Genomic DNA, 27,022 nt, shown 5'->3' on the forward strand with positions numbered 1-27,022 from the left:
ATTGAGCTCCATTCCCAGCCCTTTTTTGTATTTTATTTAGAGGCAGAATCTCACTGAGTTACTTAAGGCCTTGCTAAGTTGCTGGAGCTGGCTTTGAACTCGGGATCCTTCTAAGGGAAGCAATTTTTATTAGCTCTGATTATGGAAGATTTTTTAAAAAGTTATGGCTTCATAATTTATCATTAAATATAGACAGAATTAGGAAAATGCTTTAAGTGAGCAATCTTTCCTCTGCCTGTTTTTTGTTTTTAGCATAGTCTACTTTTGCTGTTTGTGGGGTGTACCTACCTGAAGCATGCTACCCTTTCTTTCTATGTTGAATATGTATTGAGCTACTTTATGTTTGGTGTTCTTTCAGCATTTTCATCTCCTTTTCATATGTAATCAATGTTTTCTAACTGCTTTTAAACATGAAGAATTTTAAAAATTGGGCCTCAGTATTCAGTAGTAAGCATATCCATTTTTTAGAGAGTTCTGAATTGTGATTTTAGCTTTTGTCCATTCTGATTTTCATTGCATCTATTAAGTTTTTATTTCTGTCACTCAGAATTTTATTTCTAATATTTATGGTTCACCCAACATTCTTTTGTATTTCTTTAATATGATGCCTATTTTAAATTCTTACTAGTTTATACTATTTATATTCCTTTGGTATTCATTTTTCTCTTTCATTGGATTTCATGGCTCACCTTAATTATACTGCTTTCCTTTAGTGTCTGTTAGTTTTTACTTGTCTGGTTGTCTTTATGTTGAGAATCTTTCCTCTGCCTGTTTTTTGTTTTTAACATAGTCTGCTTTTGCTGTTTGTGGGGTGTGCCTACCTGAAGCATGCTACCCTTTCTTTTTATGCTCAACTGCTTAATCCTCTGGGTGAGCTACCACAAGAGTTATCCATTCCAGCTCCTCAATAATAGGTTGTCCTCAGGCATATTTGCTGCTTCTTAAGAATAGCTGACTCTGATTCTTAATTGCTTCTCCAGAACCACCTGTATCTGAGGACGTCTTTCCCTATCAGTTGTGTTTTTTTCTCTGATGGTTTCTTAATAGATCTAATCTTGCCTACTTAAATCTTTGGAGAATTTCTCAAAATACTTGTTTTACTACTAGTAACATTTGTTTGTGATTTTCAGCCTCTTTTTTCCTATTAAAATAATATCTCATTTCAAATAATACTTTATTGGAAAAAGAAGTATAGCTGTATGCTTAGTTTGGCATTTGATTTAACTTGATATTTAACATTTAGCAGTGTTTTAGTTATACAGTTGGACTCATTACAGGATAATCTTAGAGCTAAAGACTTTGGTTTTCGAGTATAATTATGGAGCAAGACAAATGACCCATGTGTGTTTTCTCTTGAGGAACTAGAAATGTTTTACCCACAGTGACTCTTTTAGTAGTTTCTCATCTCCTAATTAGATTAGAGTTTGGATCATTTTTCCAGTGAGGAAAATAGCATTTAAAATTTGAGCAATTAACTCATATCTGAAAAGTCCTTAAGGACTTTTCCCCATGTTAATTAACTAACTCATTTAATCTCCAGTTACTTTTAGAGATTACTAGTCTAATTCTGGAACATAAGCTAGGATAATGCTCACCAAAGGCTCTACACTGTTATCACTCTGTCTCAGCAGAACATAATCTTCCTAATATTCCACATTGTTGAACATTAGTCATTGTTTTTCTCTATATAAACTTCATCTGTCCTTAGCTAAAGCTTTGTTGTTGTGTCTTATTCCCTAGCTTGGCACTGTTAAAAGCGGTCTTCAGAATATTAAAGAAACCAAAAGTGATGATGTAAGTTGTATTAACACTAATAACCCAGAGAAGAGCATTCGAGTCACTAAAAACAAATTGAAGAATACACATTCAGCAGCTGAAGATTCAAATGATGATGTCAGTATAGAGGAAGACAAGCAAGGGAAGCCAAGTAAAAAGATTACAAAGACCACACAAGAAATGGAACCAGAAACTTCTGAGAAGGTAGATTTTGCACATCAGAAAATGAGAACAAAGTCATTGTCCGGTGTTGATCATCAAAAAAGTGATAAGACAAAGGAAGGAAAAGAAAATAATACTTTAGAAGGAGAAGAAGAACTCATGCAAGCATACCAGCTCCAGGTAGCTGAAGAAATGGCAAAGGAAATTAAGAAGAAAATAAGGAAGAAACTGAAAGAACAGTTAACTTACTTTCCCTCAGATACTTTATTGCATGATGACAAATTGAGCAGTGAAAAAAAGAAAAAGAAGAAAAAGAAAGTTCCAGCCATGTCTAAAGCTGAAACAAGGTACTTTACATAGATACATATTTTTTTAATATATTCTTATTTTCAGCTCTTGCATGACATCTGTAGTTTAATAAAATTCTTGATCTTTCATTTGGAGACACTGCCACTAGGAGAATAGCAGCTGACCTTATGTAGCACCTTAAGTTTGTGGTAGGAGCTTTATGAAAATTAACTCATTTATTCCTTATTACAACCCAATGAAGAAAAGTAATATCATTCTGTTTTTCTGATGTGGAAATTAAAAGGTTTAAGTCACAGAGGCTGAGCCAGATCTTGGCAGCTTAACTCCAGAGTTTCTATCTTTACCCACGTACTTCTCCTTATAAATAATAGAAACCTAATTACTTCCCCCTTTTTGAGTTATAAATGCCCATTTGGACATATGAATATAACTTTCCTTATTATACAAATAACATTTTCTCATTGTAGAACAATCATTCAAAGATAATCACTGTTGGCAATTTGGTATTTAGTCTTTATATGTATATGTATATACATGTATATGTATATACACACACATACATATACATATATACATACATATACATATATATGTATATATATAATGACTATACATATATACTTGTGTTTATCATTTGGGTTTCTGTGAGTATATTTATATTTATAGATTCTCTCTTTAGAGAAAACAGTGAGATTTAAAAAATGCCTTTTACCTGCCATAATTTTTTTCTGCAGTCATCTAGAAGCAACTTAAGGTGGGAACATTCTGTAGATGACTATTCCTTGGCATTCCAGGGCATTTTCCTCTAAAGCTCTTGGCTAAAAGTAATTCCCCTCTTATCATCACAAGTTAATGGACCAGTGGTAACAAAGAGAAGGATAGTCAGTTTGCTAAAGGGATATGTTAGTATATATAATATATATTATATATATACTACAACAGTTACCTGTTGCTGCATTAAAAAATTACCCTAGAACATAGCAGTTTAGAACAACAAACACTTATTGTCTCTCAGTTTATGTGGTTTCAGGAGTCTGGAAATAACTTCATTGGGTGCCCCTGAGTCTGGCAGGGTCTGTCACAGGCAGGAGTCAGGATGTTAGCTGGGCCTAAAGCTACTGCTAGTCTTGATAGGGGCAATCTGCCAGTGGACATAGCCATTAGAAGGCCTCGGAAGATCTACTTCTAAGATCAGTCATATGCATGTTGGCAGATTTCAGGTCCTGACTGGCTTTCAGCCAGATATCATTGCCCTGCCACGTGAACCTCTCCATGTTTGCTATTCACAATGTGGCCATTTGCTTCCCCAGAGCAAGGGATCCAAGGGAGTGAGAGCAAGACAGAAGTCACAGTCTGTTTAAGATCTCATTGTAGTATTGGGTGACTCCACTACTTCTCATACTTAAAGAGAAGGGGGTTATACAAAGAAATGATTATGAAGACACAGGAATCATAAGGGCTGCTAAAAATACTGTAAATACAGTGAATCTTCCTTTTTTCATAGCTTTTTTGATGTAGAGCTAGAAAGCCATTCTTACTATAAAGTAGAACTATTTCACAAATTTTAATTAAAACCATGTCTTATATGACGATAGTATGCAGAGGGAAGCTATTATCCTTAAATAGTTGCAAACAAACTTTCATAGGCCAGCTTCTCTTTAAACTTGGTATACTTCTTGGCTGCTCTTTCTTATCATTTATTGGTTTATATGATGCAGATTTTTATTTTAATGATAGCCTTCTGAAAATATAGTCACACTGGAAAACACACGGAATTAGTTTTTACCTAGAAACCAAAAGTTATTTATCTGAAACCTCCTGAAAACAGAACAGACTTATAATGCTTTTTTTTTTTTTTTTTTTTTTTTTGCCTTTACACGAAGTGATTCAGAAGTTCATTAATTATTTACTTGGCATCAGTGGTCCTATGTAAGACAGATCTATTGCTCATAAAAGACTATTTCATTTTTTTCCCCTGGGGTTTAGAGCTCGATGTGTTGACCTTGGGGTATATAATTCCTCACCAAGCATAAAATAGTCCCTATAATACCTAGTTTGATGTTTGATTGTTATATAAGAAAATACATGCATCTTCCAGCAGAAGACAACATATCCTTGCTTCTGTTTACCATTCACTCTGTTCTACAATGAATAATGATTATTATAATATTAATATATTTGTAATTTCTTGTACTTGGTTTATATTTGCAGCACATTGAACATCTCTGATGACACAGTTGAAGATGAACAAAAGAAGTACTCGCCAGTTGGAAACATTACTTCAGATTCTCATCAAGATGATGAAATAAGCTCAGTGGAACAAAATGCAGATGATAACATGCCAGATAACACAAAGTCCAAACCAAAAAAGACAAAAAAGAAGACTAAAGCAGGTTTGTTACACTAATTAAATGAGAAATGGTGTGCTTTTGACTCTAGGAATTTTAGTTCTTAAAATTAAGCCTAAAGATATAGTTTAAAATAATCACATGTATAATAGTTGGTACTTGTTCTGGATTCATCTTGATTAAAAGCATTCATTTGTAATTATAGGTTGCTGTGATGGGTTTGTATTACTTGAGTCATTTTGAGTTCTTAATTTAATTAACTCTAGAATAATACAGACTTTGTCATTACTTTTGTGGCATAGAGAATTTCTTCTTTAAACCATTGAGTTTAGAGTCTCTAAGTGGTTAAGACTCTGTTGTGAAAGATAGAAATGGTCAACAGTCAAAAAATATTTCAGATATTCAGGCTGTGTCCCTGTATTAAACATGGCGTCCACCTGGTTCCTCAGCTAATTCAACTGCTCTCTCCTCTTCCAAATTTCCCTTCCCACTCTTGCTTTCTGTCTCTACATTTTCTGATTTTTTCCTTTTTCTTTGTGTATTCTTGCCCTTTTCCTACCTGTTATTCTATTTTTCCCCCAATCCCATGTAATTGGTAAAACGTTGGGACAAAGATAGACAATTTTAGAATTTGTGGTTTTTTAGTCATTAGAGGATACTATTGATGTTTTCTGATTCCATTGATGTTTTCTGATTCTAGTAGTTAAATTAAAACACTTGTTGAAGCACAATATACATACAGAAAAGTATATGTATCACAGTGTATTTCTTAATGAATTTTCACATACTGAACTTACCTATAAACTTGTTGTCTAAATCAAAAAACAGAACATTATTAGTCCTCAGACACCCTCCTCAGGCCCCCTTTCTCTTTATTGCTCTGGAGAGAGAACCACTACCTTGTTTGCTAACAGATCATTTTTGCACATCGATACAAATAAAATTATAAAGGTACTTTTTGTGCCTGACTTCTTAACTCAGTGTTATTTTTGAAATTTATACCAGCAGTAAAGACAGTTGACTTTATACATTCTCAGTTCTTGATTTTGTACAGTATAGATTTCCATTGTGTAAATATACCACAGTTAACTTACCTAACCTATTGATGGTTATTTGAGTTGTTTTTGGTTTTAGGCAATTACAAGTACAGCTGAAAGGAACATTCTGTTCACATCTGTTGTGAGCATATATATACATTTTTGTTGAGCACAGTCTTGGAGTTGCTGTGTCATAGTTTATGTATATTGTTGCTCTAATCATTACTTTCTATTTTCCCTGCTTGGTTTACCAATAGACACTAGCAGTGTTTGAGAGTTCTAGTTGCTCCACATCTTCACCAGCATGTACATGGTGTCTACCTGGTTAGACCTCTGAATTTTTAATCATTCTTAGGGATATATAATAATATATATCCCAATTAACCTTGACCTTAGCCTGATCCCAATTAAAACTAGTAATGTTGATTCTTTTCATGTTTATTAACTGCTTGGATTTCACATTTATAAATTTGTTCAAGTCTTCTATGCATTTTAAAACAAAATAATTGTTGTCTTCTGATTGATATGTGACACTATTTTATATACCTAGATATGAATCTTTTCTCAGATATAAATATACACAAATAGTTGCAAATATGTTCCCACTCTAGGCTTTATTATTTCTTATTGGTAGTTTTGAAAAATAAATTTTTATATTACCCAGTTTCCCTAATTTTTTTCTTTGATGGTTAAGAGCTGTCTGTGATTTGTTTAAGAAATCTTCCCTAAGTCCTGAAAATGTTTTGCTAAAAGTTTTACTGTTTGACTTTTCATGTTTAGGATTATAGTTCATCTGGAATTGATTTTGTGTATGATTTTTTGGGGACAAAAATAGACAATTTTAGAATTTATGGTTTTTAGTCATTTGAGGATACCATTGATATTTTCTGATTCTAGTAGTTAAAAACAAGTGTTTTTTAAATTTAATTTAATACAAGTGTTTTTAAATGTAACTACTAGAGCAAGACATTTTAAACACTTGTTTTTTAATTTAACTACTAGATCAAGACTTTTTTTTCACATGAGTATATAATTGACTTAGTAATTATTTACTGAAGACTATCTTTTTCTCTTTATAGTGCAGTGTCAATTTTATGATAAATAACAAGACTATGTTAAATGTGGATCTGTTTTTATAGTCTCTACTCAGTTACATAGACAGTTTGTATAAAAAAATACCTTAATTACTATAACTTTATAATAGGTCATGATATTTAGTAGTGTACTATAGATTTTTTTCCTTCTTCAGTATTATCTGTGTTATTCTTTACTCTTTGCATTTCCATGTGAATTTTACAAGTGATGTCTCAATTTCCCTCCTCCTATCCACCTTAGTCCTGCCAACCAAGCTCAGTTTTGATCTAAACTGGATAAATCTAAAAGATTCACAATATACCAACTCTCTGAGTAGACCTGGCATTTTTAGATATATTTATCTTGAAATCTATGAATTTGGCATGCATTTCCATGTATTTGTTTCTTATAAAATTTATCTTGATAATATTATAAATTTTGGCAGTCTTTCTGTAGATTTATTCCTAGTATGTGATATTACTTAATAATACTGTAAAAGGCATTTTTTAAAAAATTTGTTTCTTATTTCATATGTACTTAAATTTTAAACATAGTACCCAGTAATCTTGCTAAATTTATTTATTACTTCTAATAGTTTATTCTTAGATTATTTTGACTTTTTTACATGTATGATCATTAATATGTTAGTAATGGTAGTTTTATTGTTGCTTTTTCAGTTATTGTATCTTATTCTTTTTTTTTTTTTTTCTTCTCAATACATTGGCTAGGACTTCTATTATAGTCTTAAACAGAAGTGGCAAAAACAAGTATTCTTTTTTTTTTTTTTTACCAGCCTTGACAGAAAACTCTTTCATCATTGAGTATGATGTTTGCTGTGAATTGTCTGTACCCTTTATCAGATTAAGGAAGTTACTTCTGCTTTGCGAAGGCTTTTATTTTTCTTTATCATGAATTGATTTTGAATTTTGTCAGGTACATATGTGATCATCTTATCAACATGATCATATAAATTTCACCTTTTTTTTGTGTAAGTGTGGTTAACTGTTATTTAAATATTAAGCCATCTTTGTGTTCCTGGGAGGGTTGAAGGTACCTACTTGGTTGTGATGGATTTTCTTTTTTTTCCCCTCCAAATCTCTTTTTTTATTTGGCTTGCCATTACTTTGTATTTTTATATCTGTGGTCATGAGATTAGTTGTACTTTTCCTTTCTTAAAATGCCCTGAATTTAGACATAAAAGTTTTGGTTGTCTTAGAAGAATTAATTGGGAAATGCTTCATCTTTTTCAGTTTTTGGAGAAAATATCTAAATATTTAGAAGAATTTACTGATAAAATATCTTCTAAATATTTAGAAGAATTTATTGATAAAATATTTTAGACTAAGATTTTCTTTATAGGAAGAATTTTAATCAGATTTAGTTTATATCAGAGTCTTCACATTTTCTATTTCTTCTGGCAACTTTGTTAGGATATATTTTTTAAGGAATATGTCCACTTAATTCAAATTTTCAAGTTTTGAATGTATATAGCATCAAGAAGATTGTACCATTTTTTTTTCATTCATAATATTGTCGTTTGTTTTTTTTCTCAATTTTTGATCCACTCAAGGATTTTTGGTCTGAGTCTTCAAAGACTCAGCCTGTAGCTTTGATATTTTTTTTTATTGTACATTTGTATACTATTTTTTCTTCTATTTGTATAATTTCCTTCTTTGTACTCTCTTTGGGTTTGATTTGCTGTTTACTTCTAGCTTTATAAGATGAATTTTATAAGAAAGATTTTAGTCTATCTTTCATAGGCATGTAAGACTTTAAATTTCTACCTAAGTATTGCCTTAAGCTGTGTCCCTAAAATTTTTTGACATTCTGTATCTTTATTATCATTCAACCAAACAAAATTTTTATATTTTTATTTTAATTTATTTGGTTATATATTATTTAGAAGTCTGTTGTTCAATTTTGAGCAGCAATTGATTTTTTAGTTATCTTTTTATTATGGGATTCTATCATCCATTGAAAATTGACCAAACCTAGGCTTTCCTCTTTGCCTGCCTGTTTTGTTTCAGACCTTTTCCCCTAGTGTGATACGTTCTGCTAGCACCACCTAGCCACCAGAAGATTTCACTACCTCTCCACCCTCCCAGAATTCAATTTGTGAGGCAAATTGGCCACGTGCTTAAGGCTTCTCCGTTTTCCAGTTTTATCGCTTTATTCACAGGAAACCACTGAAAACTTTGCTGGTGAACTTCTTTCTGCTTGGACCAAATCTTGATTCTCAGCCCACACCCTGAGTCAGCAAATATTCCAGAGACAAAAGCAGCTGCCATTCTGTCTGTTTACCTCTGACTGAGTCAGTCTTTGCCCCACACCCACACCCACTTTCTCTCTCTCTCTGGAATTTTAGTCCATCTAGTACACTGTTACTGTAGTTTTCTAAGGTCTTTAAAATAAGATTTTTGCAATTGTTTGTGTTTTTTTTTTTCCTGAAGAACTGACTTGCTGCATCCTACTACATTCTACCCCAAAACAGAAGTTCCAGTTATAAATTATTTGAATGAAATATATTACACAAAGAAAATAGATAAAATTATGTTTCGACTCATTTTTTGTTATTGGTGCTTGTTGGGAAAAAACATTACTCACCCTGCTATAATATAATGCATTAGTAAATATATTTTACTCTATGTGTGCTCTGCTGCTCTCTGGCCTTTACTTCTTTTCCCTTGAAGTTCCTTTGTTAACCATGTGAAATAATCATAGATCATAAGGTTTAAATCATATGTAAATTCAAATATGAGGCTAGTTAATTACAACATTGATTTTCTTCTATACATGTAGTTTCAGATGATAATGAAGACATTGATGGTGATGGTGTTCATGAAATAACAAGCCGTGATAGCCCAGTTTATCCCAAATGCTTGCTTGATGATGACCTTGTCTTGGGAGTTTACATTCACCGAACTGATCGACTTAAATCAGATTTTATGATTTCTCACCCAATGGTAAAAATTCATGTGGTAGATGAGAATACTGGTCAATATGTCAAGAAAGACGATAGGTAATATTTTTAATAATGCAGCTAATCCTTGACATTGAAACTGTATGCAGTAGAAGTTGGTATTGTCAATGGAAATAGAGTTATGAATTTGTGTAAGAGTAGTCGACTAGTTCTAAGTGTTCATCTACCATCTAACTGATCAATATGTTTTCGCAAAAGAACTGGAGAACATTTGTTCATTTCAAGTAAAAGAGGTTCTCCCAAGCTAATTAATGCCACAAAACTTTGAAAATCATCTTATATTCATGTAAATGTTCTAGTTGTGTAACTCAGTTTTTTTTTAAATTAATATGTTACCTGTCATTTGCCTTCAGTGAGGTAAATGAATCTTGAATTTGCTATTGGCAATACATACTTGAGGGCCAAGTAAAAGAACAAGGTAAATAAAATAGATGATGATACTAACATTCAAAAAATTGGTTGTTCAGAAATATGGCAGTGGCAGAAAACATGAAAATTGTCAAAAAAAAGGGCTTTCACTTATTCAGTTGTAAAGAAAATGTGATAGCTCCAAAAATTGTGCTTTTTTTTTTTTTTTTTTTTTTTTTTTTTTTTAGTGTACCCAGGATTGAACCCAGGGGCACTAAACCACTGAGCCACATCCCCAGCCCTATTTTGTATTTTATTTAGAGACAAGGTCTTACTGAGTTGCTTAGCACTTTGCTTTTTCTGAGGCTGGTTTGAAATCATCAGCCTCCTGAGCCACTGGGATTATAGGCATGCATCACCACTCCTGGCCCTGGCCCTTTTTTATATTAACTTATTGTGCTATCATCATAAATTTGTTTAAAATTCTGAAGGAATTGCTTTATTTCCACTATATAGTGAAGGTATAATTATGTCTCACTTTATGTTCCTATAATTCTGTGAAAACTGATGGTATATAAATACAAAATGATAGTAAGGCACTATTTTACTTTAAAGTTTTATGAATTTATAATTTTCTAGATGAACTATGAAAATAATTTTTCCTTTTATATTATGATTTATTATTTCTGGTTGTGTATCATAATTTTTTCTCATCTAAAAATTATGAATTTTGTTGACAGAAATGTCTTTCTTTGAACAGTGAACGACCCGTGTCATCTTACTATGAAAAAGAGAATGTGGATTATATTCTTCCTATTATGACTCAGCCTTATGATTTTAAACAGTTAAAATCAAGACTTCCAGAATGGGAAGAACAAATTATATTTAATGAAAATTTTCCCTCTTTGCTTCGAGAGTTTGATGAGAGTCCTAAAGTCATCTTGTTCTTTGAGGTATGAATTGGATTAAACAATTCAAACTAAATTTTAGTTAATATTTAATTGTGCAAACATAAGTTGTTAAATGTAAGTGGTAAGTAGTTAAATAATTCAACAAAGTAGTGTGCAGTATGCTGTGAAGGTACAGATAAAACAGTGATAGTTTTCAGTGCCAGAAGTTAGCCATTTGACCTATGCTGTGACATCATTTAATCCTTACAGCAGCCTCATGACTGTTAATTAAAGTGATAAATCTTATCTGTATGAGTGCAGTCCTCCATTTACATAGTATAAGCTTATTTAACTGAGTATTAGACTCCATAAGAATATGTGTACCACCTGGATAAAAAAAAAAAAAGAAAGAAACATACATAGATCAGTTAACTAATACAATGTCATATATAACCAAAAATGATGAAGAACTTATTAGATGTGAAGTGAAGGGTCAGAGTACTCAGAGAAAGATTTATAAAATAGATAGTCTTTGAGCGGATTTGTAATTATAAGTTTTTCCTTTTTTTTTTTCCCCACTGAAAAGGATATCAAGGTTTGGCGTAGAGTGATTTCCTTTAAGTTACTCCAATTTTTAAGTTAGGTAATTTATATTTGATGATAATTTCAACCTTGAATACCACATTTAATTTCTCTATTTTATGTTCTCTCTCTGCTAGCAAAGTGAAACAGAGAAAGCCTGCTTTCCAGTTTAACCAAACTGGAAAATTTTAGTATGGGAACAAGGTGCCTGGCATGACAGGAGCTGATGTTTCATTTTGTAGAATGGCTTATTTTTATGATCCTTGACTTTCAGATTATTTATGTTTGTTTATAATACAAATATTCTATCATTTCATCTATGATTATGTTATGTGTAATGTATATAAAGTTTCTAATTTTTTAAAAAGAAATGTAATTTGTATCTCAAGGAATTTTTTTCTTTGTTCTAGAAACTTGTGATTTGGGGGTAACCCGTAATGGGGTCCTCTTTAGCCCCTGCAAGAGTCCTGTTTCTATACTTCACACTTGAATAAATCCCACTCCTTTAAAAAAAATAAGAAGAAGAAAAAGAAAGAAAGAAACTAGTCATTGTGATTTATTATATGTCATTTTATAATCACTTAATTATTAAGTGGTATAAGAATGATAGATTATTGGATTATCAATTTTGGTTACTTAAGTTTTACCACAGTGTGTTTCCTGCCTGCTGATTTCAATTTTTGAAGAGTTTATTGAGGAAAATTTTATAATGTCCATCAGAAGTCTTTAAAACTGTTATTCTACTCCAAGATATTTATCCTAAAAGGAAAGTAACATGTGTACAAAGATGTATATGCAAATATTTATTTCATCTCTGTTTATGGCAAAAACTTGAGAGACATTAAGGAACCTAATTTTAATCAGTAACAGATTTGATTAAATAAATTATGGCTTTTATTACATTTATTTTGTTTTATAATACAGAATTTTAGGTAGACTAGTCTAGGCAGCCATTAACATGATGATATTCATAGGTTGCAATGACATGGAGATATAGCCAACACATGCTATATGAAATAGTTTGCAAAAGAGTGTGGTATTTGTAGTCACATGCTTACATATATTTAGAAATGCACAGAAAAAGGTTTACATTTGTATAAGCCAAATGCTAATGGTAGTTATTTGTAGGTCTGGATTACAAATTGTTTTACTTTGCTTCTGTATTTTTCTATATTGTCAGTGCTTTTTCACTGGACATGTATTATATCTGAAACAAGATTTAAGAATCTAAAGAATAGGGATGGATGAAATCCATATTAATGTTTAAGCAGTCTTCTATAAAGTTTTAATATCTCTCAACTGATCTTTTGATAACCATGAATGCAAAGCAATAGCCTCTAACAAGTACCTAGAATCAATCTCTGTGGCAGGTTGATAGCAAATCCCTGAGATTTAATATATGGATAAGATGAAGGTATGAAAGAAATCTCTTGAGAAGCCTAATTACAACATGTATCCAAAGAGAAAGCCCCCAACTTCAGGAAGGTGATCCAAGCAAGGATTCAGAAAAAATGTCCTGAGTTTTTAAAATAATGAATCCTTTGAAGTCTGCTCTGATACATATTAAATGATAAAGCTTAAGAATTTTATGCCTGGTGTATTTGTGCCTAGACTGCACTTAAGTAATTATCTTTTACATTTAGGTGACACATTATAATTATACATATTTATGGGTTACATTGTGGCATTCCCATAAATGCATACAATGTAAGATGATTAGGGCAGTGTAGTTGGCATAGCCGTAATATTTGAGGTAATTAACTCTTTGCCTTAGGTTTAAAATAAATCTTAATAAAAGATTTACTAATAAGAGATAAGAGATAAAGTGGCCAAAAAATGAACCCTCAATAGCGGAGTTAACTCAAAGGTGAATGAAATGAGATAAAAATGATTTTACTCTATATAAAGAACACATTTTTAAATATTCAAATGATTTTTCAAAAAATTTTAACCATATGGGGCTGCTCAAGCAGTAGCCTGGCATGCGTGCGGCCCGGGTTCGATCCTCAGCACCACATACAAACAAAGATGTCGTGTCCGCTGAAAACTAAAAAATAAATATTAAAATTCTCTCTCTCTCTCTCCCTCCCTCCCTCCCTCCCTCTCTCCCTCCCTCTCTCCCTCTTTAAAAAAAAATTTTTTTTAACAATATATTAGGCTGGGGTTGTGACTCAGTGGTAGAGCACTTGCCTGGCATGGGTGAGGCAACTGGGTTCAATTCTTAGCATCATACACAAATAAATAAAACAAAGGTCCATCAACAACTAAATTTTTTTTTAATTTTTAACAATATTTTATTAGAAAATATTAAATTTTAGATAGTCTAGTATTCTATGAAGTAATTTTTGGAATTTACTTGCAGATTGTTGATTTTTTGAGCATGGATGAAATTAAGAATAACTCTGAGGTTCAAAACCAAGAATGTGGCTTTCGGAAAATTGCCTGGGCATTTCTTAAGGTATGTTTTTCATTCATTTTAAACACATTTAAAATAATCTCCAGTTTTGGTTGCTTTTCCCTAGACAGTTTAGTCTCATATAAGGAGTTAGAACTTAAAGGAAGATTGCATCGTGAAAAGTGATGTTAACACAAACTTGGAGACACTCGTTAAGAGTCTCAAATATTTACTGATTGCCTATCCTCTACCACTTCCACTTTTTGGTCCTGGGGATGCAGCACCAAGTAAGATATATATGACCCTGCCAATTTTATTCAATTCAACAGATATTCAGTAAGCCATTTCTATGTGCTGGCCACTGTTTTAGTCAGTAGACTTAAAGAAGACAAATTTGTTGACCTCATATTCTAATAAGAAAAACAAGCATAAAATAACTAAATAGATAATTATTAATTTTTGTAAATACTGTGAAGAGTTATGGGTTGGATTATGAAGCAAGGGTCCTGTGGGATCAGGAAAACTTTCCTAAGGAAGCACTACCTAGGTGGGAGCAGTGGAGTGGAGAGTTCTAGGAAAATCCAGTTATTATAAGTAGCAAGATCTATTCAGATAACAACAACAACAAAAAAGGCTGCTAAGATTGGAGAGTAGAGACTGAAAGAATGGTGCATAAAGAGGTTACTGAGGTCAACAGGGTCTTGATTACGTAGGACTTTCAAGCCATGATAAAATTTTTAAAAAGTAATAGGAAGTCATTACAGGATTTAAACAAAAGGATAAAACAATCTGAACCATGTTTTGGAAAGATTACTTTGATCAATGTGAAGAATGGAGTAGAATGGGAGCAATTGTATATCCTTGAAGATCCACATAGGAAATTCTTGCAGTAGTCTGATGTCCTACTTTTGATTTCATATGAAATTCACTTCTCTTGGACCCACTTTCCTTTTCTGTCCTTCAGATTTGTAAATGCAGTTACTTACTGGACATTTTAATTCAAATGACCTATAGATATCTCAGACTCCCCCAGAGTGAACAAACATCCTAACTAATCTCTTACCCATTTTCTCTCTTCTTTTTTCAGTTGGTAGTACTGCCATCTTCCCAGTCTCCCAGTTACACTGTCCATTTTGGTAGCTGCAAGCCACTTGTTACTAAATAAGTTTAGATTAATTAAAATTAAATATAACTATGAATTTGGTTCTACAGCCCCTTGTGTTTTGTAGCCCCATGTGACTAGTGGGTTCTGTTCTAGAAAGCGCAGGTGTAGAGCACTTCCACCATCATAGGAAGTTCTATTGGACAGTACTCCCTTGGAGTCTTTCTTGACTCTTTTAATGTTTCAAGTTATCAGTCAGTAAATGTTATTAAATATGTCTTCTGCACTCACTGACTACTCTTCTTTTGGTTTAAGTCACCTTCATACTGTGCCCAAGCTAATGTAAATTCTCACAACTATCACTCTACTCCTAATTTGTACAGGACACAAATATTAAAAAGATGTTTCCTAAGGCTTGGGATATAGTTCATGGTAGAGCACTTGCCTAGCATGTGTGAAGCCCTGGTTTTAAGCCTTAGCATTGCAAAGAAATAATTGATTTCCTATTTAGAGTTGTGTTCTATTGAAAGAGTTGGTGAGATTTTTGAATTTTTCTAATAAGAATCTTTACTTAATTCATTTTGTTTAGTAGGTTTCTTTAAATAGACCATTTTAAGAAGATGAACTAAAATATTGGGAAAATATAATGATTTGTTTGAATTAGTTTAAGTATCTTGATGATGTTGACTTTTTAAAAACATAATAATTTAACCATTAAAAATAGTAATAAGGAATAAATGGGAAATTGTTTCTGTTTAATATGTATTGATCACTCCTTTGTGCAGAGTGGCATCTGGTTCAGTAATGTAAATGCTTTGTATTCTGAAGTGGTTGTACAGATAAAAAGGGGGCTATTGAAAAAATATTTTACCTGTCATTTGGTTTACCTTTATTCAAAAATAATCCGAATCTGTACTTAACCAACTATGTCAATGTTCTTTCCTTTGCTTTATAAATCCAAGAAATTTCAGCATGCCACATTGATCATTTATAAAAGAGTTTCTGACTACATATTATTGCTTTATTGTATTATTTATTTTCTGTGAAAGTAATGTTTTATATGAATTCTTTTAAGCTACTGGGAGCCAATGGAAATGCAAATATCAATTCAAAACTTCGCTTGCAACTGTACTACCCACCTACTAAACCTCGATCTCAATTAAATGTTGTTGAGGTTTTTGAATGGTGGTCCAAATGTCCAAGAAATCGTTATCCTTCAACATTGTATGTAACTGTGCGAGGACTGAAAGTTCCAGACTGTGTAAGTTAATAGCACATACAAATGTATACCTTCTATTGTTGAAATTAAATGATGATATAATATGTTTTCCAGTTTTAAAAAGATAGGTCTCAAAATTTTTAATGGATTTTTATAATAGGAAAATGCCTGAAGAGATGATATATATTAAGCTTATGGTTAATAATGGTTAATACTCAGAGAGATACTTAAATGAATTTTAAGTTTTTAATGTAGATTTCAGTGTTAGAAAAAAATGTTAAAATTTGTTGTTTTTTTAGTTAAAATGAAAGGATGATTTTAAAATTATGAGAAATATATTTCTTATAAAGGGCCTGATAGTAAATAATTTAGAGTTTATAGACCATATAATCTCTCTCAAAATTACCCAAATTTGTAGTGTAAATGTAGCAATATAGATATGGAATCAATCAATAAATAAATGGATGTGATGTGTCCAAATAAAACTTTATTTATTTATTTGTTTATTTTTAATATTTTTAGTTGTAGATGGACACAATACCTTTATTTTATTTATTTGTATGTGGTGCTGAGGATCGAACCTAGGACCACACACATGCGAGGCAGGTGCTCTACCACTGAGCCAAAACCCCAGGCCCCCAAATTTTATTTTTAATAAAATAATCTTTCAGGTCAGTTGCACTTTCTGTAGCTGATTTTATATACTTTGACCACATGGTCAATTGGTTTAAATGGAGTTAAATCACTAAGAAATAAGGGTTTTTTAAATTTTTAAATAAGAGTTTTTATAATATTAGTTTTGTCATTTCAAAAAAAAATAAGATGTAAATATCATAGTATACCATAGCCGTGGTAAAATATCAGATAGGTATTAATGAGGAAATGAAAATGAAAGGACAAGGTTATTAGAACCATTTCATGCAACCATTAGAATCAACTTTTTTCAAACTTTTAAAACTTTTTGATTATAGAACTTTTACTTGAAATAATGAAAAAATAAAAATAGAATTTTTTTATGGATTGCCTTTTATAAAACATTTCGATATTTGTCTCCATATTTTAAAAGCAATATATATGTATAAATGTGAATATATATATACATAATATACATATTTTTTTTGCTAGGAAACATGAATGTGATATAAATTTTCTCATTTTCTATACATGTCTAGATAAAACCATCTTACCGCTCTATGATGGCACTTCAGGAGTAAAAAGGTAAACCAGTGTATTGTGAACGCCACCGTGAATCAAGTTCAGTCGACACAGAACCTGGATTAGAAGATTCAAAGGAAGTAGTAAAATGGAAACGACTTCCTGGGCAGGTGAAGTGTTTAATAATACTGGATTGATTTAGATATTTACTTATTACCTTAATCTTAGACTTTTAATTAATCCATTTGACAAATAATAGAATTCTATTATATGTATAGTAGATTTTTCATTTGGGTACCAGAGAAGTTATATTAGTTTGCTATGGCTGCTATAGCAAAATACCACAGGTGAAGCAGATGTTTATTCATTCATTCATTTGTTTGTTTATTTATTTATTTATTTTGTGGAACAGGGATTGAACCCAGGGATGCTTTACCACTAAATTGCATCTTCAGTTCTTTTTATTTATTAAGTTGCCAAGCCTGGCCTCGAACTTGTGATCCTACTGCCTTAGCCTCCCAAGTACCTGAGATTGCACACAGACCTTTATTTCTTACTGTTCTAGAAATAAGTGCCAAATTGTTGTTAGCTAATTTGATTTCCTAATTTGATGAAAATCCTCCTGGCTTACAAATGTCCTCCTTGCTATATCCTCACATGGTAGAGAGAGAGAGAGAGATTATGTACCACATGTTTCTTCCTTTAAGTGCAGTGATCCTATTTATGAGGACTCCACATTTATGATCTAATAAGCTCTCAAAGGCCCCGTCTTTAAAAACCATCCCATTGGAGATTAGGGTTTCAATATATGAATGTTGATTAAGGTGCCAGCAAGGCTGATATCCTCTGTGACATCTCCTTAGCTTGCAGATGACTACCCTCTTGTTGCTTCTTCTCATCATCCTTTCTTTGTGTATGGTTATATCAGGTGTCTTTTCCTACTAGAACACAAGTCTGTTGGATTACTACCCTACCCTAATGACTTCTTCTTACTTAATCATACTTTTTTAAATACTCTTATCTCTACTGCTACTTTAACATGAATTGGGAAATGGACACTATTTAGCCCATAACAGAGTCAAAACAGATTTTTGTTATGTAAGATACATATCTCCTAATCTTTATGAATTCATGAATTTTTTACAGCCTCCAGTTTTCCTGAATCACATTTTGAAGGAGATAGCATACATATGCATATCCTTCTACAACAAGTTGAGCAACATTTAAACTTTTTCCTAAGTTATTCTAACTTCGTTAGTATTTTTTGTAGTGGCAAAAACATTGGTAGTACAGCTTTATAAATATCTTACTTATTTCTACAAAGGATGGAGTAGTTCATTTTATACATTTGAGCCATGGGCAGAAGTTATCCAAAATCTAAATTTTATCCAAATCTCTAATGTAGAAATAGGAATGGTTGTTTTTCTAGGCCTCTTCATTTGCTGTGTGTTGTAACACATTTAACTTTCTTTTGAGACCAGTTTTATAGATGCATTTTAAAATATCTTTATTGGGGTTGGGATACTTCAAACAATGCAGGTAGAACATCTCTAATGTGAAAATACAAAACTCTCAAAAAGTTTTGAATTCTAGAGAATTTGAGATTTCAGATTTTCAATTTAGGGATGCTCAGCCACAAATGTCCAGGTAAATACTCCAAAAGCCAAAATATCTCCAAAATTTGAAATATTTCTCATTCCAACTATTTCAAATAAGGATACTCAACCTCTAATATAGAGAGAATGACACTAGATTATGCCCTTAAGGAAAGGAGAAATTAGTGATGTTCACTTTCATGTGAAAGTCTTGAGGAAAAATAAATATAAATGTAATTTTATACATCAGTTGTTTTCAAAGTGTGTTCAGGGACCTTCAGGAATCCTGAGGCCCTTTCAAGGTAATCCTCAAAGTGAGTCTCTTTTCATAATGATTCCAAGGCATTAGTAGTCCTTTTTATTTTCATTCTGTTTCAAATACATGCTGCAGTTTTCCAGAGGCCAAATGGCATGTGATATCTCAAGAGGGTGAATGCAGAAGTAGTTATGAAAACCTAGCGTTTATTAAGCCAGATGTTATGGAGATTTTCAAATCTGTACACACACTTTCACTTCATGTAGTTATTTTTCATAAGTGTTCTTTTGTTAACATTTAATGGATTTGTTAGTATTATTTTTGAAGTGAATTAAATATTTTTAAAATTTCTCCATTTTAAATTCTAATGAAAAATTTCCATGGATATGTCTACATAAACAAAAGCTTTGGGGGGATCTTCAAAAACAATTTTAAGACTGAAGTAATCCTGAAGCTAGATAAAGTTGAGACTTGAAATATGAAGAAGGTGAACTAGAATGGATAAAGAATATTCATTCACAAGAGGGATTCTGAGATACTAGTATGGATGATTTAGGCGTAGTGAAGAAGGATTGAGTAGGGAAGGATATTTCATATGGAAACAGAGTTGCAAATAAGTGAAAAGGGCTTCTTTGCATTTATTAGACTCTTGCAACACTTTGCTGACTGGAAAGCAGAGTTTGCATAAGAGGTAAAGTGTCTTGCCTGATACTTGATTGTGTAGGATGTGAGAAATAATGGAAGGTTCTGGGAAGAAGAGAAATTTAATCATATTTCAGATAATAAATGTTGACAATGTCATGTGAAAGTCCTAAAGCAGGATACATTAGAATTAGAGAAATATGTTGAATGGTATTTGGACATTGATGTGTGAGGTGATGAGGGGCTAACCTTGGGTTAGTTATGACAAAAATTTAAAGCAAGACATGGATATAAAATGTAGAAAATAAGACCCTGCCTGATTTAGTGACTGCAGGAAATTAACAGAGGGATCACCGGCAAAACTGTTGAGGATCTTTGTTGTTGTTATTTAATTTTTATAGAATGGGATACAATGTCAAACCCTGGAAATACACATAACATGATAGTAGCTTCAGTGATTTTAGCTGGATGATTAGGTATGGTTTTCCTCAGTTACACTTTCTCTAAAAGCAGCAGCAAGTGGTTGTAAGTAAAACCTCCAAACATCTCCTTCAGATTGTTTTTTTTTTGTCTTCCATGATGTCTGATAAATTATTTTTTATTGATTTTATTTTTAAAACACATGACAGTGGAATACATTATAATTCTTATTACACATATAGAGCACAATTTTTCATATCTCTGTATATAAAAGTATGTTCACACCAATTCATGTCTTCATACATGTACTTTGGATAGTGATGTCTATCACATTCCACCATCATTGCTAACCCCCTGCCCCCTCCCTTCTCCTCTTACCCCTTCTTCCTATCAAGAGTTCATCTGTTGTCTGATACATTATTATTCCACATTCCTAGTAGCAAATACATTCCTAGTAGCAAATTCCTAGTACAAACAAATCTTTTGAGATTTGTTTGTACTAGGAATTTGAGTTTGCTCTCCCATCTAGAGAGCAAGCCTAATAGTCTTTGAGTCCATTAAGCTAGACTTAACTCTCTGAATATCCTTATTAGCTATAGTTAGCTAATAATAGATACTCTTAGCTAATAGCAGGGATTGCTTATGGTGTTTCTCAAAGGCATTTATAGTAAGGTACAATATTCACAGTACACAACTAAGGGCTCAGTATATGTTTAATTCAGTTTTTTTGAATGACAAGAAATACAAAAGTAAGACCCACTAAAGGTTAAGAGAGAGATATTGGGGGAAAAAATAAGTAGAGTTTTCTATAGTAGATATTAATACCCAGAAAATTGGAATAGGGAATGAAACCATATAAATTATGAAGAAATTTTAATGAAATTAATGAATGAGAGACCAATAGGGTATGATTAATTACTCTAAGTATCCAATAAATACATTTTAAGACCAGAGATAGTACTAAACCCTCCATAGGTTATCTGTTCCTCTATTTATACATAACTGTTTTAAAGTTTAATTTACAAATGAGAATCTGTAGACTCCCTTCCTTGCAATAAATGGCTTTGTGTCACTCATTTCAGGGGATCCTTCGCTAAATTTTTGTATAGGCTCAATGTTTTCTGATGTTGCTGTCAGTTGGAACACCTTTTCTGTTCATGTCTTCAACCTCCAAATTTAGTGCCTTTTCCATTTTAACAAAGCACTTATTACTCACTGGAGCTATAACATGCAGTTTGAGGTATGACACAAAATTACCACAATTTTTTTCTTCATAATTTCACAGATAAAAACTTATTATAGATCTTTGCATCCTCAGTATATGATTTCTTTTCTATAATAAATCTAGAACCTTCACCTCTTCATTTAAAGGAATTATTTCAAGGCTTCTCTTTGGCATATTTGAATTGCCAGTACTTGGGTTCTTTGGAGCCATTATTGATTAAAATAAGGGGTACTTGAAGATAAGCACTGAGATATGATAGTTGATCTGATAACTAAGAAGGCTATTAAGTGATAGGTAGCATATTGGTATCTATACTTACATCTGTTGATATCTATGTCACATAGATATGCAGGATGAAGAGGTGATTCATGTTCTAGATGGGGTGGAGCAGGACGATGCTGTTTCATCACACTACTTAGAATGGTACCAAATTTAAAACTTATGAATTATTTATTTCTGGAATTTTCCATTTATTATTTTCAGACCCCAGTTGCTGTTACTAACCAAAAACCTCAGAAAGAAAACCACAAATAGGTGGGCAGGGAATTATGGTATATTTTAGAAACAGTCACAGAGGATGGTTATTTTAAGAGAGAAAAAGAAAAACGAATATTTGTATACTCTGGGCTTAAACTAGGTCATATGTAGTTTTAAAAACAAAGTGGTTATGTTAAGGAAAAAAAAACAAATTTGTCACATTAGCAAAAGTGACTTGTTAGTTGCTGTTACAAAATAAGGTGACATATATTCTTTTCTGTGCTTGTATAAAAGCAATGTGGTAGTGACAGCTTTAGAGTATCAGATATTGAAATGTTTCTATTCATATTTTGTATGAATTAAAAACTAGTTAGACATGAAGAACAATTTCACTTAATTTTATGGAGAACCAATTCTCTGGTTAGTAAGTAATTTACTATGGTTTTTCATTATTCTACCTACTTGCTCTTCCCTTTTTATTAAGAAAAGACACTATAATAATTTAAATTTAACTAGACTTTGTATTTTTAATGTTTACTAACATGAATTTTAAATGTATGTATTTTAGGCTTGCAGTATCCCAAACAAGCACCTCTTCTCACTGAATGCAGGAGAGCGAGGATGTTTTTGTCTTGATTTCTCCCACAATGGAAGAATATTAGCAGCAGCCTGTGCCAGCCGGGATGGATATCCGATTATATGTGAGAAATGATCCTACCTGTTAATCTGATTGTAGTCTGTGTGGTGGACATTGTTTAGTTTTTAGAATTCATTGAAATCTTAATTCGAGTAATCCCCAATACCAGTAAATTAAACAGATTTCTTCAGGTAAACAGTTCTTTTATACTTTTATAACTTTTGTATTTTTATAACTTGTATAAATTTTAAAACTGTTATAACTTTTATATTTTTTTCAAATATAGTGAAAATTCTGAAATGAAAGCTATTAATTTTTTTAAACATGCAGAAGAATTTTTGTAAACATTTTCTACTTTAAGTACAGAAATTTAGAAATATAAGGGATTAATAATTCTCATGGGAGATTTTAGTTCAATATGGTTAGTTGATAAAGGTGGTTATTTGAATTATAAAAACTCATAAACTTGTGCACTAGAATGCTAATAATTGGCTTAGCAGGACCCAGATAAAAACTTCTTATTAAAACAGGGAAGTCAACAGAGAGGCCAAGAAAGATTATTTTTCTGTAGCTTTAGAGATTTTTTTTTTACGTGAGCATTATCATACTGTTCTAGATTTAGAATTCTGTGTTAAATAGTCCCGTATTTATGACTCGCTCTTGAAAGCCAGCTCTCCTCAGGAGGAAGAAAGCAGCTCCTCATGGCATTAACCTCCTCTGCCTTAACCCCCAGATCATGTTGAACTTCACTTAGCTTCACGTAGTTTGTTATGCCTTGGTTGATTTAGTCAGAATTGATTCTATTGGCATTTTTTGAATGACTATTCCTTCTCATTGCAATAATAAACAGATTTTTAAAATACAAAATTATTTATGTAATTCAATTACCACTGTGCTATTTTAAAATTCACCAAGAAACCTATGTATAGTAGAAAAAGATTCTTGGGAAATATGCTCTAAGATATTAATAATATATTTTTTCTTTTGGGGGGATAGTGAAATAATTATTTTCATTCTGGTTTATATGTTGTAAATTTTTTGTGATGGACTTGTTACTTTATGCTTAAGTTACTTGTTAAAAGTGCTATGTGTATTGCTTAAATCTTAAAATAGAGGATGACTTTTTGATTTTGAACTATTATGATGTGTCCAAATCTGGCCATCATTTTAGCTTGTTAAATGTATGGATTACTGTTTTTTACAAATATGCTAAGTATTCAGTCATTCCAGTGTTCTGTTTGCCCCTCTCTTTCTTCTTCTGGGACACTCCTTGTACCTGTGTTGGTGGAACTAGTAGTGTCCCACAGGTCTCTTGAGACTTATTCATTTATTTTTTTAAATTCTTTTTTAAAAAATATTTATTTTTTAGTTGTAGTTGAACACAGTATTTTTATTTCATTTATTCATTTTTATGTGGTGCTGAGGATCGAACCGGGCCTCACACATGATACGCGAGTGCTCTACCGCTGAGCCACTACCTCAGCCCCTTAAATTCTTTTTCTTTCTGTTCGTCAGACAGAATAATCTCCAGTGACCTGACATTGTTTAGTAATTCTTCCATCAGTTCAGAGCTGCTGTTCAACCCTTTTAGCAGTTGTACATTTCAACCCTAAAATTTCTGCCTTATTCTTTTTTATTATTTCCGTTTCTTTACTGATACAGTCTTTTTTGATGAGAAATCATTGTTATACTTTACTTCTTTAGACACGGTTTTCTTCAGATTTTTGAACATATTTATAATATTATGTTTTTGTTGAAAAAGACCAACCTCTGGGCTTCTTCAATTTCTTTTTTATTTTTTCTTCAATTTCTGTATGGATAGTTTTTATTGACTGCTTTTTTTCCTCCTGTGTATGAGCCATACTTTCCTATTTGTTTTTCTGTGTATCATAATTTTGAGCTGAAAACTGGATATTTAAATTAAAAAAAGTAATACAGCAGCTCTGGGAATCATATTCCTCTTCCTATTTCCTCTCATCCAAACCAGGATTATTATTATTGCTATTTGTTTAGTGACTCTTTTTTTTATTGGTTGTTCACAACATTACAAAGCTCTTGACATATCATATTTCATACATTAGATTGAAGTGGGTTATGAACTCCCAATTTTACCCCAAATGCAGATTGCAGAATCACGTCAGTTACACATCCACAATTTTACATAATGCCCTATTAGTAATTGTCAAGTAGGATTCATCCCTGGGATGCAAGGATGGTTCAATATACGGAAATCAATAAATGTTATTCACCACATCAATAGACTTAAAGATAAGAACCATATGATCATCTCGATAGACACAGAGAAAGCATTCGACAAAGTACAGCATCCCTTTATGTTCAAAACATTAGAAAAACTAGGGATAACAAGAACTTACCTTGACATTGTAAAAGCTATCTATGCTAAGCCTCAGGCTAGCATCATTCTGAATGGACAAAAGTTGAAGGCATTCCCTCTGAAATCTGGAACAAGACAGGGATGCCCTCTCTCACCACTTCTATTTAATTTAGTCCTTGAAATACTAGCCAGAGCAATTAGACAGACAAAAGAAATTAAAGGCATAAAAATAGGAAAAGAAGAACTTAAATTATCACTATTTGCAGATGACATGATTCTATACCTAGAAGACCCCAAAGGGTCTACAAAGAAGCTGCTAGAGTTAATAAATGAATTCAGCAAAGTGGCAGGATATAAAATCAACACGCATAAATCAAAGGCATTCCTGTATATCAGCGACAAAACTTCTGAAACAGAAATGAGGAAAAACACCCCATTCACAATATCCTCAAAAAAAATAAAATACTTGGGAATCAACCTAACAAAAGAGGTGAAAGATTTATACAATGAAAACTACAGAACCCTAAAGAGAGAAATAGAAGATGATCTTAGAAGATGGAAAAATATACCCTGTTCATGGATAGGCAGAACTAACATTATCAAAATGGCGATATTACCAAAAGTTCTCTATAGGTTTGTTTAGTGACTTTCCTGGACTAATTCTGTAAAGTCTTTATTCTTTGTCATGTATTAATATTGTAGTCTCTACTCAGTTTAGTGGTCAGCTTATAGGTCAGGCAGAGTTTTTTAAAAAATAACTATGAGTGGATAGGTCTGATGTCCTTGGCCAGGAAGCTGTGTGTATGTGTTGGAATATGCTTTCAGTGTTTTGGAAGACAATTTAAAACTCTGCCTTAGCCTTCACTTTTTACTGGTGCAGCGCCTCTTCAGGTCAGCCATAGTGTCTATACATTAGAATTTTTTTCTGACAATAACAGTTTAAATTTCTTATTACTATAAATAATTACAATTGGGGTCAGCATTTAGTTCTTTTTCACGTAGAATAAATAAAACCTTATTTGTGAAGCCCCATATTATAGACTATTTAAAGTAAATTGCAATGTAAATGTTATTTATTATAAGACTGATCAATTAATTATCAAAGATACTTCGGGGTTGCTTTGAGAGATTAAAATGATTAATAATATATAACTTTAGCATATTATAAAATTTTATGTGTAAATTCTTATATCTAAAGGTAATGAAAAACTATTTTTAAATACATTGTAAAATTTTGTTTGTACTGCATATGTCTTTGGTTGTATTTTTCTTACACAGTTTTTAACATATGTCTAAATTATTATGAATTGTGTATTTAGGTAACATTGAATTAAATATCCTCTATCTGGAAGCCTATTAATTTCTAAATATTTTTATTAGTATATGAAATTCCTTCTGGACGTTTCATGAAAGAATTGTGTGGCCACCTCAATATCATTTATGACCTTTGCTGGTCAACAGATGATCGATATATTCTTACATCATCATCTGATGGCACTGCCAGGTTAGTATACTCAGCAAGTTCTGATTTTGCATGCTCTTTGCCATGGAGTAAAGCTAAGAGAAGATGAAGTCATACAACTACACTTATGCTTCTGTTTTGTTTTACCTATGAAGGGACCGTCATAAATATGCATCATGTAGACTGACTGATTAAATAAGTAGTCATAAATTTCTTCCTTGAAATAATTCTTCTTAAATATATTTATTTATATAGTATGTAGGATTTCTGGTCCTAACCATCTTGAAATGATCATTAAGTAAACTCTTTGATTAATAGCTTGAGATGAGGTTATTATACACTTGAAATTTTTCCTCTGATGTCAGAGATTCCATCTTTAATCTTCAGCCATGGCTGGATTCAGGGGCTAGAACCCAATAGAGCTCATTAGTTAGATATAGTGACGTAGAGGGAATAAATAAGTATGTGGTTTATGTTTTAAAGAGTTTTGTAGATTGTTAATTATTTGCATTTTCAATATCTTCTTAAATTGTCCCTTTTCAATTTAGTAAGTATCAATAATTTTTTAAAAAGCTAAATTTTAAAGTTTTATTTAT

General features: G+C 31.9%; 1 protein-coding gene across 1 annotated transcript in view; it reads left to right on the forward strand.

Annotated features, from left to right (window-relative positions):
• Nucleotides 1–27,022, forward strand: part of LOC308649501 (jouberin-like) — a gene marked incomplete at both ends in the record, with an annotated part of 67,162 nt that overhangs the window by 11,071 nt on the left and 29,069 nt on the right. The window contains 10 exon segments of the mRNA XM_081295035.1: nucleotides 1,741–2,285; nucleotides 4,459–4,640; nucleotides 9,506–9,725; nucleotides 10,795–10,987; nucleotides 13,869–13,964; nucleotides 16,079–16,264; nucleotides 17,395–17,433; nucleotides 17,437–17,547; nucleotides 22,561–22,693; nucleotides 26,345–26,468. Coding sequence (XP_081151161.1) covers nucleotides 1,741–2,285; nucleotides 4,459–4,640; nucleotides 9,506–9,725; nucleotides 10,795–10,987; nucleotides 13,869–13,964; nucleotides 16,079–16,264; nucleotides 17,395–17,433; nucleotides 17,437–17,547; nucleotides 22,561–22,693; nucleotides 26,345–26,468 — 1,829 coding nt within the window.

The sequence above is a fragment of the Spermophilus citellus genome (assembly GCF_964194105.1).
Source record: "Spermophilus citellus genome assembly, chromosome: 5".
In the NCBI taxonomy this organism is placed as follows: Eukaryota; Metazoa; Chordata; class Mammalia; order Rodentia; family Sciuridae; genus Spermophilus; species Spermophilus citellus.